The sequence below is a fragment of the Melospiza georgiana genome, chromosome 11 (assembly GCF_028018845.1).
Source record: "Melospiza georgiana isolate bMelGeo1 chromosome 11, bMelGeo1.pri, whole genome shotgun sequence".
Classification (NCBI taxonomy): Eukaryota; Metazoa; Chordata; class Aves; order Passeriformes; family Passerellidae; genus Melospiza; species Melospiza georgiana.
This window is the reverse complement of record NC_080440.1, coordinates 19,142,520-19,157,477: the sequence shown is the minus strand read 5'-3', so window position 1 is coordinate 19,157,477 and position 14,958 is coordinate 19,142,520. Positions and strand designations below refer to the sequence as shown.

The 14,958-nt window shown below is 42.8% G+C and overlaps 1 protein-coding gene across 1 annotated transcript in view; it reads right to left on the bottom strand.

The window, feature by feature from the left end:
* Positions 1–780: 780 nt before the first annotated feature.
* The window catches only part of SYN2 (synapsin II), a 194,082-nt gene continuing 179,904 nt past the window's right edge, over positions 781–14,958 (bottom strand). The window contains exons 11-13 of the mRNA XM_058031905.1: positions 9,021–9,081; positions 5,050–5,311; positions 781–1,130 (exon numbers count right to left, since the gene is read on the bottom strand). Coding sequence (XP_057887888.1) covers positions 995–1,130; positions 5,050–5,311; positions 9,021–9,081 — 459 coding nt within the window. The 3' untranslated portion in view covers positions 781–994. The remainder of the gene's footprint in view (positions 1,131–5,049; positions 5,312–9,020; positions 9,082–14,958) is intronic.

The window sequence follows — 14,958 nt, the reverse complement described above, 5'->3', positions numbered from 1 at the left end:
TAAATGTTATTCCTACAATTTATAGGGTTTTTTTTTATAATGCTGATTCGACAAAGGAATTCATTGTGATAGTTTATTTTCTTACAGCTGTAGTTTGTGTCCAAATATTTTATAATCATAAAGCTACCCTCTTGATATCAGTCAAAATAGACAATATATATTGATGTCTAAACAAGCTTTGTAGAAGACATTTTTTTTTTAAATCAGGCATGGGACTTTACATTTATTAGAAGGTGTTCACAAAAATAAGGGTAACATCATGCATATTCTCTGCAACTAAACCCAGTTATGGTTACAGTCTGGAAATAAATTCTTTAAATAGACATATGGAGATACAGTAGTACATATACACTCTATTTATGACATTTAGTGTACTGATAACTCCCAGCAATACATCAGAAGTCCACAACCAGCTGATGGAGGGATTGGATAAGGAGGAAGAAACTGCTTCAATTTCTCACATTATTCATGTGGCTGGACAAGAATGTCAGTGTGAATGGCCTCCTGAGTCTGGGAGGCAAGAACAAGTCAAGACTATACTTGTGCAGTACAAAACATTTACACACGAAATACACATGCATTGCAATGCATTGGGGGTGGGCAGAGCCAGGAGAAACCCCTTCCCCAATGCTTTATTAACACAAGTCTACAAAGGAGTCTCAAATAGGATTATATACTTCAGTCACAGTAAGGCCACAAAATTACAATGGATAAGGACCTTGGAACCAGACATTCTGTGGGAGCAATGGAACCCTTCCTTCCTTCCTTCCTTCCTTCCTTCCTTCCTTCCTTCCTTCCTTCCTTCCTTCCTTCCTTCCAGAGCCTTCCACGTGTTCCTGCGTGGCGTCTCCCCCACCAAAGTCCTCCTGCTATTATTGATTTGTGTTTCTGTGGGTTGGACATATTGCTTGGTACAACAGTGAGCACAGTAGAGAAGGGTGCTGGCACAGGGAGAACAAAACCTATGGGACATTCAGACTCTACACAAAGCTGGCTAATCAGAGAAGAGGCTGGCAAAGGATTTCCTCAGGTTCCGGATGGTCTCAGCTTTGGCCTCGTCCTCGTTCACGGACGACCTGAAGAAGGAGGACTCTGTGAAGCTGAAGGCGTTGGTCAGGGACTGAGACTTGCTGCAAGACACAAACACAACAATTCTTCATGGTCACGCTGTCCCCCAGCCTCCCACCCCCAGCACTTGGATCAGGGGAGGGGAAATTCAGAGGAAATCACAGAAATTCCCACTGGAATTCCCTCCACAGCATCCCATGGGATAACTGGGTGCACCCCTTGGAGAAGCCAGACCAAACAGACAATCCAAGCTCCAACAGATTTGTCCCTTGGCTGGACAAAAATGGGCTTTCACCCATTTTTGTTATGTCCCACGAAATTCTGCACTGAGAGTAAGGCTTGAGGATAACATTTCCTTCAAGGAACACAGTGGTGTTTTCTTTTCTTTCTACAGATCTGAATTGGATGGTGCAAATTAGAGCCTTGAGGAAAATGTGGGCCTGGCTACTAAATCCAAATCACAGCCCAACAGGGCTGATAAATAATTGTGTTTTGGTGAGGATGCAAATCGTTGTGCACAGAGAAAAATCAGGTTTTTTACAAGAGTTTGAATCCTGAACTGTAATGTGCTCTCCCTCTGCCAGGCTTAAAGACATTTTATATCTTTGAGAAAACACCCCAAATTGGATATATTTTTTCTTTTCTATATGCAGTGCCTGGCAATGTTACTCCATTCTTAGTTCTCTCACGTAACTCCTGTGTGAGCTCCCATGAGCATGAAAAACATTACAAGGAAAACAAGGAGGAAAATAGCTATAGTCTAAAACTTTAACTTGTGACTTGTCTGATAAAATAACATCTAAAAAAGAGGCTTGAATTGAAATAGAAGACATTATTGAGTTATCAGCTTTTTACAAAGACATCCCTACCTGGGTAAAACGAGTTACCTGATTTCATTTTTATCTCAGTACAATAGATTTCAGTTTTGGCTCTGGTAAAGCTGAAGCACTTTCCTTATTCAAATTGTCTCAGACTCCTCATGGTTTGCAGCTCCTCTCCTTCTAAACTAATAATGTACAGCAAACAGTGCTGCAGGCACTTTAGGTTTTTCATAAATTATAGTTGTGCTAATGAGAATAGACTGATAAATGTTTGTTTGTACTCACTGAAAGAGGGAGGGTGGGAAGCAGCACTTGACTTGATTAGTAACACAATAAGTAGCCTAATTAAATATTTATTCACAGATTAATAACATGTACATACAGGTTAGGCAACAGCATGTGGGTGAATACAAAGCATACACATGCAAATAGAGTTAATCCTACAGGCAGGAGATCTGAGCCTTGGTGTGCACCTAAAACTGCTTCTGAAACTTAGAAAGCTGCTCTTATTATGGCTTGCATCTTAAAAACTTTCATTTCTCCTTTGTTATTTTATTTTAAAGAGAGACTCTTCCATTTGAAGAAGAGGAAGATTAATCTAGATGTGAACAAAAAGCTTAGAGGAGAAAACTGGGAAGCAGCATGTGGCAGAGCCCTCGAAGTTAAGTTTCAAACTATAAACTGATTTCCATCTTGCTTAAAAAATCCACCTCTCTATTCTCTATCATCTGAAATCATGGAGGAATCAATTTGAGGCTTATGATCAGAAAACAGAATAAAGAAATACATTGTGCCAGGGAGGCAAGGGAAATACTGTCCTCTTTGCACAATACTGTCATCCAGCACGTCCCTGGCACTGAGCTGGGCTCAGGGAGGACCCGGGGTTGTTTCCCACTGGTGTTAGCACAGGAGTGGGTGGAACAAGGGGATCTGTGTTCCTGGGAGGAAACAAAGCCTCCGTGCAGCTCTTTGTGCATCCCAGACTGAGGAGAGGTGTCTGAGACTCTCCTGGCAGTGGTTGTGTCAGGGCTGCTGTGCTGGGAAACTGCAGAGCTCTGCTGGTGCTTCCCTGGGGTTTCTGTTGGCTGGGTTTGAGCTCAGGGGGAATATTCCATATTCCTTACTGGGTGTAAATCAGTAAGGAACCTTCCAGAAGTGGGACAACTACTTTTTTAAAAATTTATTTATTTTATTTTTTTTTAATTTTGAGTTTTGTGCAGCCTTTTCTGGGCAGGGCTTGAGCACAACCACAGGCAGCAGAGAGAACCAATTTGGCAGCCACTGTACAATGTGACCCAGCCTGGACTGTGCCTTTGGAAACAGAATCTGTTGTCTCAGTGACTGCAAGGTTAAAAGTTGAAGCAGATAAGACTTCCTCTTGCAGGGCAGACTGACAGCACACCCAGCCCGTGAGTCAGTGGCACCAAAAGGAGGAAACAAAGACTAAAAAGATGATGGGTTTTCAGACCTGGCCGGGGCAGAAATTGCACAATGGGCAGATTAAATTTTGCCTGGTGATCAGGATAGAATTAATGCTAGCAGCTTACTTTACTCCATTAACAGAGATTAAGCTTTTTAAGCTTTAATTTAATCTCATTTTAAATTTGGGACTAGAACTAATGCTAGCAATTTACTTTACTCCATTAATAGAGATTAAGCTTTTTGAGCTATTTAATCTCGTTTTAAATTTGGGACTAGAACTAGCACTAGTGGCTTACTTTACTCCATTACCAGGGACTAAGCTTTTGAACTATTTAACCTCATTTTAAACTTGGGACTAGAACTAACATTAGAGGCTTAGTTTACTCCATTACCAGGGATTAAGATTTTTGAGCTGTTTAGCCTTGTTTTAAACTTGGGACTACAACTAGCACTGGCAGCTTGTTTTACTCCATTACCACAGATTAAGCTTTTTGAGGTATTTAATCTCATTTTAAACTTGGGACTAGAATTAATGCTAGCAGCTTCCTTCACTCTATGACCAGGATCTAAGCCTTCTAAACTATTTAACCTCATTTTAAATTTGGGACTAGAACTAATGCTAGCAGCTTACTTTACTCCATTACCAGAGACTGTTTTTTGAGCTGTTTAACCTTGTTTTAAACTTGGGACTAGAACTAGCACTACCAGCTTACTTTACTTCATTACCAGGGACTAAGTTTTTGAACTATTTAACCTCCTTTTAAACTTGGGACTAGAACTAGCACTAGAGGCTTACTTTACTCCATTACCACGGACTAAAACCTAGTTTTACACTTGGGACTAGAACTAGTGCTAGCAGTTTACTTTAATCCGTTATCAGGGCGTAAGTTTTTTGAGCTATATAGCCTTGTTTATAACTTGGGACTAGAACTAATGTTAGTTTACTTGACTCCATTACCAGGGATTAAGCTTTTTGAGCCATTTAACCTCATTTTAAACTTGGGAACAGAACTAACATTAGAGGCTTACTTGACTCCATTAGCAGGGACTAAAAACTCGTTTTAAATTTGGGACTAGAACTAATGCTAGCGGCTTACTTCACTCCATTACCAGGGATTAAGATTTTTGAGCTGTTTAGCCTTGTTTTAAATTTGGGACTAGAACTAGCACTGGCAGCTTGCTTTACTCCATTACCAGAGATTAAGCTTTTTTGAGCTATTTAACCTCATTTTAAGCTTGGGACTGGAACTAATGCTAGCAGCTTACTTTACTCTATGACCAGGGTCTAAGCTTTTTAAACTATTTAACCTCATTTTAAACTTGGGACTAGAACTAGCACTAGCAGTTTACTTTACTCCATTACCAGAGATTAGGCCTTTTGAGTCAATTAACCTCATTTTAAACTTGGGACTAGAACTAATGCTAGCAGCTTGGTTTACTCCATTACCAGGGATTAAGTTTTTGAACTATTAAGACTTATTTTAAACTTGGGACCAGAAGCTTACTTTACTCCATTACCAGGGACTAAAAACTCGTTTTAAACTTGGGACTAGAACTAACGCTAGCCGTTTGCTTGACTCCATTACCAGGCATTAAGCTTTTTGAGCTATTTCACCTCCTTTTAAACTCGGGAACAACACGTTCATTTCCCCCCTGGCTGTCAGAGCATCCCCCCAGTCCCAGTCAGACAGAATCTACGCCATGAGGAGAGAAGAAGCGCGGATAAAGCGACTCTTACTTAAGCTGCGGGTGCGACTGCGGCTTCTGCTGCTGCGCCGGCTGTGGCTCTGGCTGGGGCTGTGGCTGTGGCTCTGCTTCCTTTGATAACCTGGAGCTGGGAGGACCTTGGGCCTGGGGCCGAGGCTGCTGGGTGGTGGGTCCGGGCGGGCGCTGGGGCTGCGAGGCTGCGGGCTTCGCTGCCTGCCCCGCGGGGAACACGCGCTGGGGCTGCAACGCCTCCTGGCTTTGGGATTGCATTCCTTGGGGTTGCACTGGGCCCCCTAGGTTCAGTACAAGAAAAACTTCATAATGTTATAGTTGCAAAGAGGCCTCATTTAGAACTTCATACCCAACACTTTAAAAACCATCCTCTCCAACGTGATTAACGCTACTTTCGAGGTAAAAGCCTACTCGCGCGTGCTCGAATGGAGGCAAGAGCACTGCTCACACTCATGAGGAACTTGCTTGGAGCCCCCCATGAACCAGCCTTACAACCGCTAAATAGCACCCCACTTATCCCAGGTACTGATTTGAAACTCAATCAATGGAGTTACACCCAAAACAGTTTTGGCCCAAGTCAAGGAGAGGCTGTGAGGTAACTGAACAGAGCAGCAATATCTAATTCAGCAAGACATTCACTATTTTCTGTGTAGTTATTGCAGATATTTTCTTCCTCCAAAATCTTAAAATAATTTCTTTAATATTCCTCTTAGATTCACTCTTACAGCAGTAAAACACTCTCATTTTCTGGCTGGTTGAAAGTATTTTCATAACTAACTTAACCCTTTAGTGAGATATGTCAAGAACATTGCAAGAAACACAAGAAATCACTACAAATTCTTTACCAGGAAGGCACTTCACTGGCAAACTACTGCATGGAGTGGAAACCACAACATGCAGGAGAGACTCAGGCTGTGCAACCCACGGCTGAAAGATGCTACAGTATCACCAGTGGGGTTTTTTCTGCTTTCTGGCTGAAATAATGATGCGCCAGACATCAGGGCTTGCTGCTTTTATCTCAGCTCCCAGGTCTGACTGGAGTTTTCTGGACTGATGATTGTTGTAAGTGAATTTTAACCCTTGCATGTGAAAATGCACTCAGGACATCTGACTTGAGGGGAGAAAGGATGGGATGACATTCTGAGTATTTGTTTGTACAGTGCTGCACTCAGGATGAGAGCTGTTGTCAATACCACAGAGCACAACTGAGCTAGACCTTCTGGGAATTTTCAGTCTTGCATAGATATTTAGTGCAAGTAAAACACTGAATCTGCTCAAGTCTCCAAAAGCAAACCATCATATCTAGATGTACTGCTGCAATACATTATTTTTTTTGTTGTTGTTGTTTTTTAAATTGCTTTTACAGTTAACTTTCCCCTTACTAGAAGAATTCCAGTGTGTGTGTGTGAGGACAGCACGTGCTGATGCCTCAGTGAGTTTTAGCACAATCGTAGCAGTGTGTTGTGGTGCAGAAAGATAAATAGCACGTACTGAATGTTAAGGAATGTGCCTTCATTGTTTATTAATTTGAACCACTTTTGTAGGAAATATTTGAAGGTGATAACATGGTCTTGCAACATCTTAATAAGGAGCCTTTTCTTATTAGTCTCCTTTCACTCAATATTGAAAACCAGAAAGGTTTCTTTCCCCCACTTGTACGTACAGGCTTGAATGCCAGAAACTTTACACTGAAGACAGATATAACTTTCTTTTATTGCACATTAAGCTGTACAAGAGATTTCACATAAAAGATATACTGCTGTCACATTTCCAGCGTTTGCTCACTTTCTTGCAGCTGGGTTGTACAAAAGGCAACAATCATGAAAGAAACTTTTACCAAAAATAACTCAACAGAACTGAACATTAAGCCTACACTGTAAAACATCTGTTCCCTGTTACCCACAATATTGCACCTAAGCATGCTGACATGCAGAGAGACATCTTGGCTTGTTTCTTGGCTGTGGGATGTAGGAATTGTGTGTGCCCCTGCGAATCCTTCCCAGGGAACAGGCTGGAATCCTGTCTGAGACACCCAGGTCTTCCACACACACACACACAAACACACACAAATGTCCTGTGAAAAGCACTTGTGAATACTGGCACTACTCCATGCAAAAAAATACCAACTGCTTGCAAGGAAAATCGGTCATCAGATTCAGTTCTCCACCCCAGGGCAGTATGGTTTGTTCTCTTTTAGGGTGTCTGGAGGAAAGGATTTGTGAACCTGATTTCTGGGTGGGATTTCCTTGACATAGAACAAAATAGCCAATGCCATCGTTGGAACGATCACTGACCCAGACAAATGCTGATCACTAAAGCAAAATATTCATGTAATTTACTGATAGGTAGTAAACAGTAGCACTTACCACAAACATTTAAATAGCTAATAGTGCATACCTTAATTCTCATCTCACCAGCCAGCTCGTACAAATAAAAGAAACACTAAGAATGATGAGACTCACTGATAACTTTTTCCAGTGTTTGTAGGGAAAACAGACGTAGAACATCAGGCTGTTTTCCCTTTAAACATAATTGTTTGCACTAAACTAATGGCCACTACTCATCTTTGTACATATTCAAGATGAAAATTATAGTTTTGTGGCTGGCTTGCAACTCAGCTTTCTGGTATGCCAGCAGCGTGCAGCTTGTGATTCTGGGCTAGATTTCTCCCAACAGATTAACTGCCTGCCTGTGGAGCTCTCCTAGCACTGCTTATGTAAAAATCACAAAGAATTTACCTACAGAAAATCTAGCAGTTGTCAGGCACCTCAAGTCCTTTTGCATGTTCTTAGAAACCCTATTTATGTGGATAACGTCGGGACTGGATTTTCTTTACAGCTCTCTGGAAACTTGCAGGTGTAAAATAGGAGACCTGAGTTGGTAAAGAAAACCACTGACAGTTTTTTGCCTTGCATTTTCTAACCCAGGATCCTCAGCTGGTTAAAGGTACCTTGGTCTGCCATCCCCTCACTTCTCAGTATTTGCAATGAAATGAGCTCTTACAGGAAGTTTAACAGTCCTTGAGGTACTTCTCACCAAATAACCTGGGATTTAAATCTTAGGTAAGTATAAGATTTTTTGAAAGTATTTGCATTAGTTTTCATTAAAAATCTCCATAGATTACTAATTCAGAATGACAACAAAAGGTACTACTTAATTGAAACAGGATACATTAAATACTCACACTTTCACTGAGATATTGCACATAGGTGGCCCATTTACATAGCTTCGTAGCTAATAATTTAATGCAGAATTACTAAAAATATGAATACCAGTATGTAAAATAGAAGATATTTTAAATATTCCTTGGGAAGAACTGTATTTTTATGGAGTCACCAAAATAGCAGACTTCCACTCGCATAGAAGTAAAACTCAAAGGTTAATAAACTTTATAAAATTATAAATAAAAAGCCTCACTAGCAAATCCTAATCTAGACTTTAAAAATATATCTGGAATCACCTACCTATTGGTCATGCACACGCACAGAAAAATAAAGGCTATGAGTACAGTGTGCACACACTCACAGAGTAAGCGGAGGGACGGGGGGCTTGCACCTCGGGGGGATTGTACTGAACAATATCAAATACTCCAGAAATACTGTCTAACCATCCAGGCTGTACATGGCACTGGGCTCTAGAGAGGCACATTCTTTGTACACTGTTGACAGCAGCCCTGCAATCACGAGTTTACAGAGGAAGGTTGGAAAGCGTTACACGCACAGACAGGAACAAGGAAACAACCAGACGGGAGAGTTGACACTGCATAGAAAAAACACAGTCCAGGTCAGCACTGAAACAATGGCAAACTGAACAAAACTGGGATGCTTGCATTCAGATTGGTTGTTTCTCTGATTTCAATTGGGTTTGGATTTGTTTTTCACTTTTCATTTTTGCTTTGACCCTCGCTTTTGGTCTCAGTTATCTAAGTAGCCTGGACTTGTTTTGGTCCTACTGCAACGCCATTACAGTCGAGAATGTACTGTAAACAACCTTGAGGTGGTGGTCGCTGAGGTGGGACTTTGTTTGGCTCTGGCTCCTTTAGTGATCCACTCTGGAAAATACATTTGAAAACAGAAGAGAAAAAAAAAATAAAATTAGAGTAGCTCGGTTCCAATTTTCCACTAATTTGTCTTTATTTTCATTAGAAAACTCTTTATTGGTGGGGCTGAACATATACTTGAAATTTATTCCAGATACCATTTTTTAATTTAGTTGCTGCCTGACATGATATATGAATCCTGGGCTGGTCCAAGGCTGAGCTCTTATAAAAACTGTTTTCCCTGTGCAGCATGTGATCAGGATGCAGGGAGTGCCTTCCCAACCTTACCTCCATCTGGGGAAGGACTTTATCCTCAGTTCCCAGCACCAGCAACCAATTTTTTTCTGTATTTCAATTCATCTCTCTCTCTCTCTTTTTTTTTTTTTTTTTTTTTTTTCAGGACAGACTGAATAGGAAACTGATTTCAACAGATACCTTTGTGTAATTTAAGAAATAATCGATTTTTAATTATGTTCACTTGTATCCAGAAGCGTTTGCACAGCAGGAGTTTTGCCAGTGATAGTTTCACTTTGATTTGCTGGCTGTAAGTGGGGAGGGAGGTGGGCTGCTCCAGCTTCACTGTTTTGCTAAGCAAAATGAAAGAAGAAAGCAAAAAACCACAGACAAATAATAAAAATAATTGAAATGACTTCATGCTTCTCCATCTGACATGTTATTAGAAACACATGTGATACTTCACTTTTCAAAACAGGAGGTTGATTTGGCAGCATCCTTTTCACATGGATACTTGTGAAAGGAAAAGATGGGCCTGAACCAAGACCTTGGAGCAGAACACCCTCTGGGAACAGGAGTATTTGAATCCAAACTTTGTCTTAGGCCCATCTCTAACATTTTGAAACTTGAAAGATGTTAAATCATTGGAGATAATAACTTAGGATTATTTTTTAAGGATCCAGAAATCAAATTGCCATCTGTCAAGAGGAAAAAAATGCAGAATTTATTAAAGAGCAAATGCAAAATCAATTAAACATGTTTCTTGCAGAGCTTACTGAGGTTTTTTTATGATAGATTTGTATTTGATCCTGCTCCTAGTACTTTATTTACAGAATAAATCTTGCTCCTGGTGCTCTGAATTCCTGCCCAGCAATGCAGCTGCTGAGTTCTAAATGGCACAAGAGCCCTCCAGTGCATGCAGCTGCTGCAAATAAAAGGACACAGGGCAGCTCCAAAACTCTCATTATTCAGCATTACCAACCTGCAGGAGCCCAAATGAGGAGTAAAAAATGTTCCTCACAACCTGTGCTCCTTGATTTACCTGACCCAGTTCCACAGTGCCTGGTGAGCATCACTAAAGGGGTGAGGATATGTAGAAAATAAGAAAATTTTGTAAGGAAAGGCAAAGCCACCAGGAAATGTTAGAGTGTAAGTTGCTGTGTCTGCTTTAGCTGCATAAATAAAAGGACGCAGTGCAGCTCCAAAACTCTCATTATTCAGAGTTACCAACCTGCAGGAGCCCAAATGAGGAGTAAAAATGATCCTCACAAACTGTGCTCCTTGATTTACCACACCAACCACACGCAGCTCCTGCCTGTGCCAGGGCTGGGATGCAGCTCCTGCTGTGCCAGGGCTGGGATGCAGCTCCTGCTGTGCCAGGCTGGGATGCAGCTCCTGCTGTGCCAGGGCTGGGATGCAACTCTGTAGATTTCTGTTTCTCCCGGCTGATTTATGACCGGAGATAGCTCAGGGATGCCACTTGTCGGTTTCTCAGCTGTTTAGGTGGCCTGGAAAGGCCCAGGGTGGCCTTGGACAGCCCGGCGCTTCAAAGGACGAGGAGAGACTTCAGATCTTTTCTCGGTCTCGGTGTTTATTAATTGTTTATCTAAAAGATTTTCTTTCAGCCCAACAGAGGTCTGCACAGCAGTCAGCCATGGGCACACTGAGAGCCCCTGGGGCGGTCACTTATCTTTATACTCAAAGTTACGTATACAATATTTATAATTTTTCCCCAATACCTTCTACCCTTATTAACCGGTGCACTTCTAGTAATAACCAATCCCAAAGTGCCAACATCACCACAGAAGATGGAGGCCAAGAAGAAGAAGAAGAAGAACAGGACACGCCCCAATTCCTCCATCTTACTTCTTTAGACCCCCCTGTACAGAAATCCTAAACCCTGTGTTTCACACTCTAATTAACTTATCCCTTCACCATTCACCCCAGTGAAATCCTTCCATCCTCATACAGGTGTCGTCTCCTGTGTAGGATCAAAGTCCAGCCACCAGACACTTCTGGCAACATTCCAGGACTCCCGAGCCCCCCAAGGGTGATCTCGGCCACTCTGCACCTCCATCCTGAGGTGCTGAGATCCCACACAGCTCCTGCCTGTGCCAGGGCTGGGATGCAGCTCCTGCCCTGTGCCAGGGCTGGGATGCCCCTGGCACCCCTCACTCTGCTGCTGAGCACTGGGAAGAGCACAGAGCTCTGGGAGGGAAGCCACCAGGAGTGAGCTGCAGGAACTCCAAGGGTTTCTTCCTGCAGTCCCAACCAGCCCACGTGAGGTTGTTAGAAAGCACACAGCAGGTTTAATGATTGGGATTGTCATGATTAGCACCTGATGGGCTCCCTCCCCTTCCCAAGGGCCACAGCCCAGCCTGGAGCACACAGCAGTGGCACAGGGTGCCCAGGGAGGATATGGGTGTTATCCTTTTTCCATAAAACAGAAGGCTGTGCAGGTAAAACTGGTGTGTGATTTAGAAACACGGGCTGGCAGCTGAAATCACATGCACTGTAATGTTGGAGCAGCCCTGCAGGGCCCCTGTCTGCCCCGTGCCCTGGGGCTGGAGCAAATCTGCCATTTGTTCTGGCTCTGAAATGTCTCAGGTTCTATCACAAACTGCACCAGCAGCCCTTATGCAATCTGCATATCTCTCATCTCCCAAAGAAATGATTTTATCCCAAACCAAGCTTTCAATAAACACTCTAGGAGCTCCCTAATCCTTTCCTCAGCTCTCTCCCTCCAGTGCATTCTCTGTTCAAGGTGTATTTCCCCCTCCCCAGTCACTGACTGCAGCTGTCCTGATTTTACCACCCACACATCCTTTTCATTTTTTTATTATTATTTTTTTTTCCACCAGATATCACCTGGTGCTTCCAGGAACCTCACCCACACTCCAGGCCAATCACATGGGCATATTACTTTGGCTAATTAGCCAACCCACCCAGGCTGACCCAAAAAAAGTCTAATTAGCATTACATTCCTAATTGAGAAATCTTACTCATGGTTTTTCAATGGTCTGTAGTAATCCAGCCCTTTCCTTTCAGACAGTCAGAACCTTGATACTTGATATTAAAGGCAGGCTTTGAACCAGCCCTGTTTGCTGCCCTGAGCCAAGGCCTTTAATAAAATCCAGCTCCTTCTGGAGCAGCAGCTGCTGGCAGATGAGCTGCAGAGTGTTCTCCTCACCTCTGCAAGGTGCTGCCAGAGCCGCTGTGGGAGCCCCTCTCTGAGCAGAGCTGCTGGGCCAGACCTGTCCTGCTCATGGATTCACCCCTCTTGCTGATTTTTCTGTTTTTCTTTTGCTGCACAGCCTCCACATTCACCCCCCTGCCACCTTCTTGTAGCACAAACGTGTTTTGGAATAAAACTGATCTGCAGGCAGGCTGGCTTCACACACTGCAGGGAGCAAGGGGTTAAATGCAGGATTTGGGGTTCAAACACTGCAGGGAGCAAGGGGTAAATGCAGGATTTTGTCATGGAAAATGGACCTGCAGGGTCCTCATTTGGAAACTCAGGGCTAAAGAGCAGAATCAGTGGTTCAGGAATATGTTTGGGATGGTTTGGGGCAGAATCAGTGGTTCAGGAGTGTCTTTGGGATGGTTTAAGGCAGAATCAGGAGTGTGTTTGTGATGGTGTAGGAGCTAAAGAGCAGAATCAATGGTTCAGGAGTGTGTTTGGGATGGTTTGGGGCAGAATCAGTGGTTCAGAAGTGAGTTTGGGATGGTTTGGGGCAGAATCAGTGGTTCAGGAGTGTTTTTGGGATGGTTAAAGGCAGAATCAGGAGTGTGTTTGTGATGGTTTAGGAGCTAAAGAGCAGAATCAATGGTTCAGGAATGTTTTCAGGATGGTTTGGGGCAGAATTAGTAGTACAGGAGTGAGTTTGGGATGGTTTGGGGCAGAATTAGTGGTTCAGGAGTGTCTTTGGGATGGTTAAAGGCAGAATCAGGAGTGTGTTTGTGATGGTTTAGGAGCTAAAGAGCAGAATCAATGGTTCAGGAATGTTTTGGGGATGGTTTGGGGCAGAATCAGTGGTACAGGAGTGTGTTTGGGATGGTTTGGGGCAGAATCAGTGGTTCAGAAGTGAGTTTGGGATGGTTTGGGGCACAATTAGTGGTTCAGGAGTGTCTTTGGGATGGTTAAAGGCAGAATCAGGAGTGTTTGTGATGGTTTAGGAGCTAAAGAGTAGATTCAGTGGTGCAGGACTGTGTTTGGCATGGTTTGGGGCAGAATCAGTGGCACAGGATTGTGTTTGGGATGGTTTGGGGCAGAATCAGTGGTTCAGGAGTGAGTTTGGGATGGTTTAGGAGTTGAAGAGCAGAATCAGTAGTACAGAAGTGTGCCTGGGATGGTTTGGGGCAGAATCAGGAGTGTCTAGGATGGTTTAGGAGTTGAAGAGCAGAATCAGTAGTACAGAAGTGTGCCTGGGATGGTTTAGGATTACCTGAGTGAGGTGTGGTGGCTGATGGCTGAGGAGCCCCTTTGGTTTTCATTTTGTGGAACACAATTTCCACATCCCACCCAAATTCCCAGGGAGAAGGGGTTGCTGCTGTTGACAGGAACATTCTGTGGGGCTGCCCAAAGGGGCTCTCCTGCTCACAGGGGTTTGCTCTTTATATAAATGTCCCCCAAAATACAGCTTCACTTGGGGAAGCCTCCATGAATGCTGCAAATCCACTGCAGGGATTTCTCAGCCTGGGTAGAACAAGTGAGGATTTGGCTGCATAATGACCTTTAGGAATATTGGTTAATTACAGCCAGAGCACAAACCCCACTAATTATCCAGAATGTAAATGTCTCTAGATGTCCCTGTGGCACTTCCTTTCCACACTTACCTGAAATTGTCTCCTTAGAGGTTTTAGGGGTAGAATTGACAGGAAAAGCTGTTTATTCCTCAAATAAGTTGCATTAGGATTTGATCAAGGCATTACTTCTTTTTCTACCTTTATGTAAATGCAGATTGGATTCACAGACACTTGAATTTTGAACAGTCTGAAGAATGTTGAAATGGGTGGGAGCAAAAGCAGCAACTTGGCAGGGAAATAGCCCTTGGGCAAAAGAGATGCTAAACAGAGTCCCAGCAAAAATTGATTTTGATTTGGCTGAGGTTGAAGACTTTGTGAACTGTACTTGGAGCACGTAGAGTTGTTTTTGGGTCTCGTTTGGTTTTCTTTGTAATGCAAGGACAGGAGCTTTTCATAGGTATTTCAATATTTGAGGGGAAAGCCATGTTTTTCAGGTCAAGAAGGAGAGAGAGATCAATTGAGAGTTGCCAAAATATGAGCTGAGTTAGAGTTCATAAAGAAACGGGAATAAATAGTAAAGCATTTAAGTAAAAAGAGAACTAAGAAAGAAAGTGATTGCTGAGAGATATTGAGAGAGATTAAGTGGAGGGTAAATAGTAAATGAGTGTTTGAAGTGTTATGGATGATGATAAACACAGGAGGAAGGACAAGATGGCAGGTGGGATAAAAGCTAAAAATGAGATGCAGGTAAAAATGAAACATTCTTCGTCTCAGAAATGAAAACCAGCTGACTCATGAAATACAGAATTCCAAATCAAGCCTCTGAAAATTGGGAATGGCCAAGTTACACTGGAGAAGGTAAAGCACTAATACTGCAGTGAGGGAAAGGAATTGGCTGCTGAAGAAAGA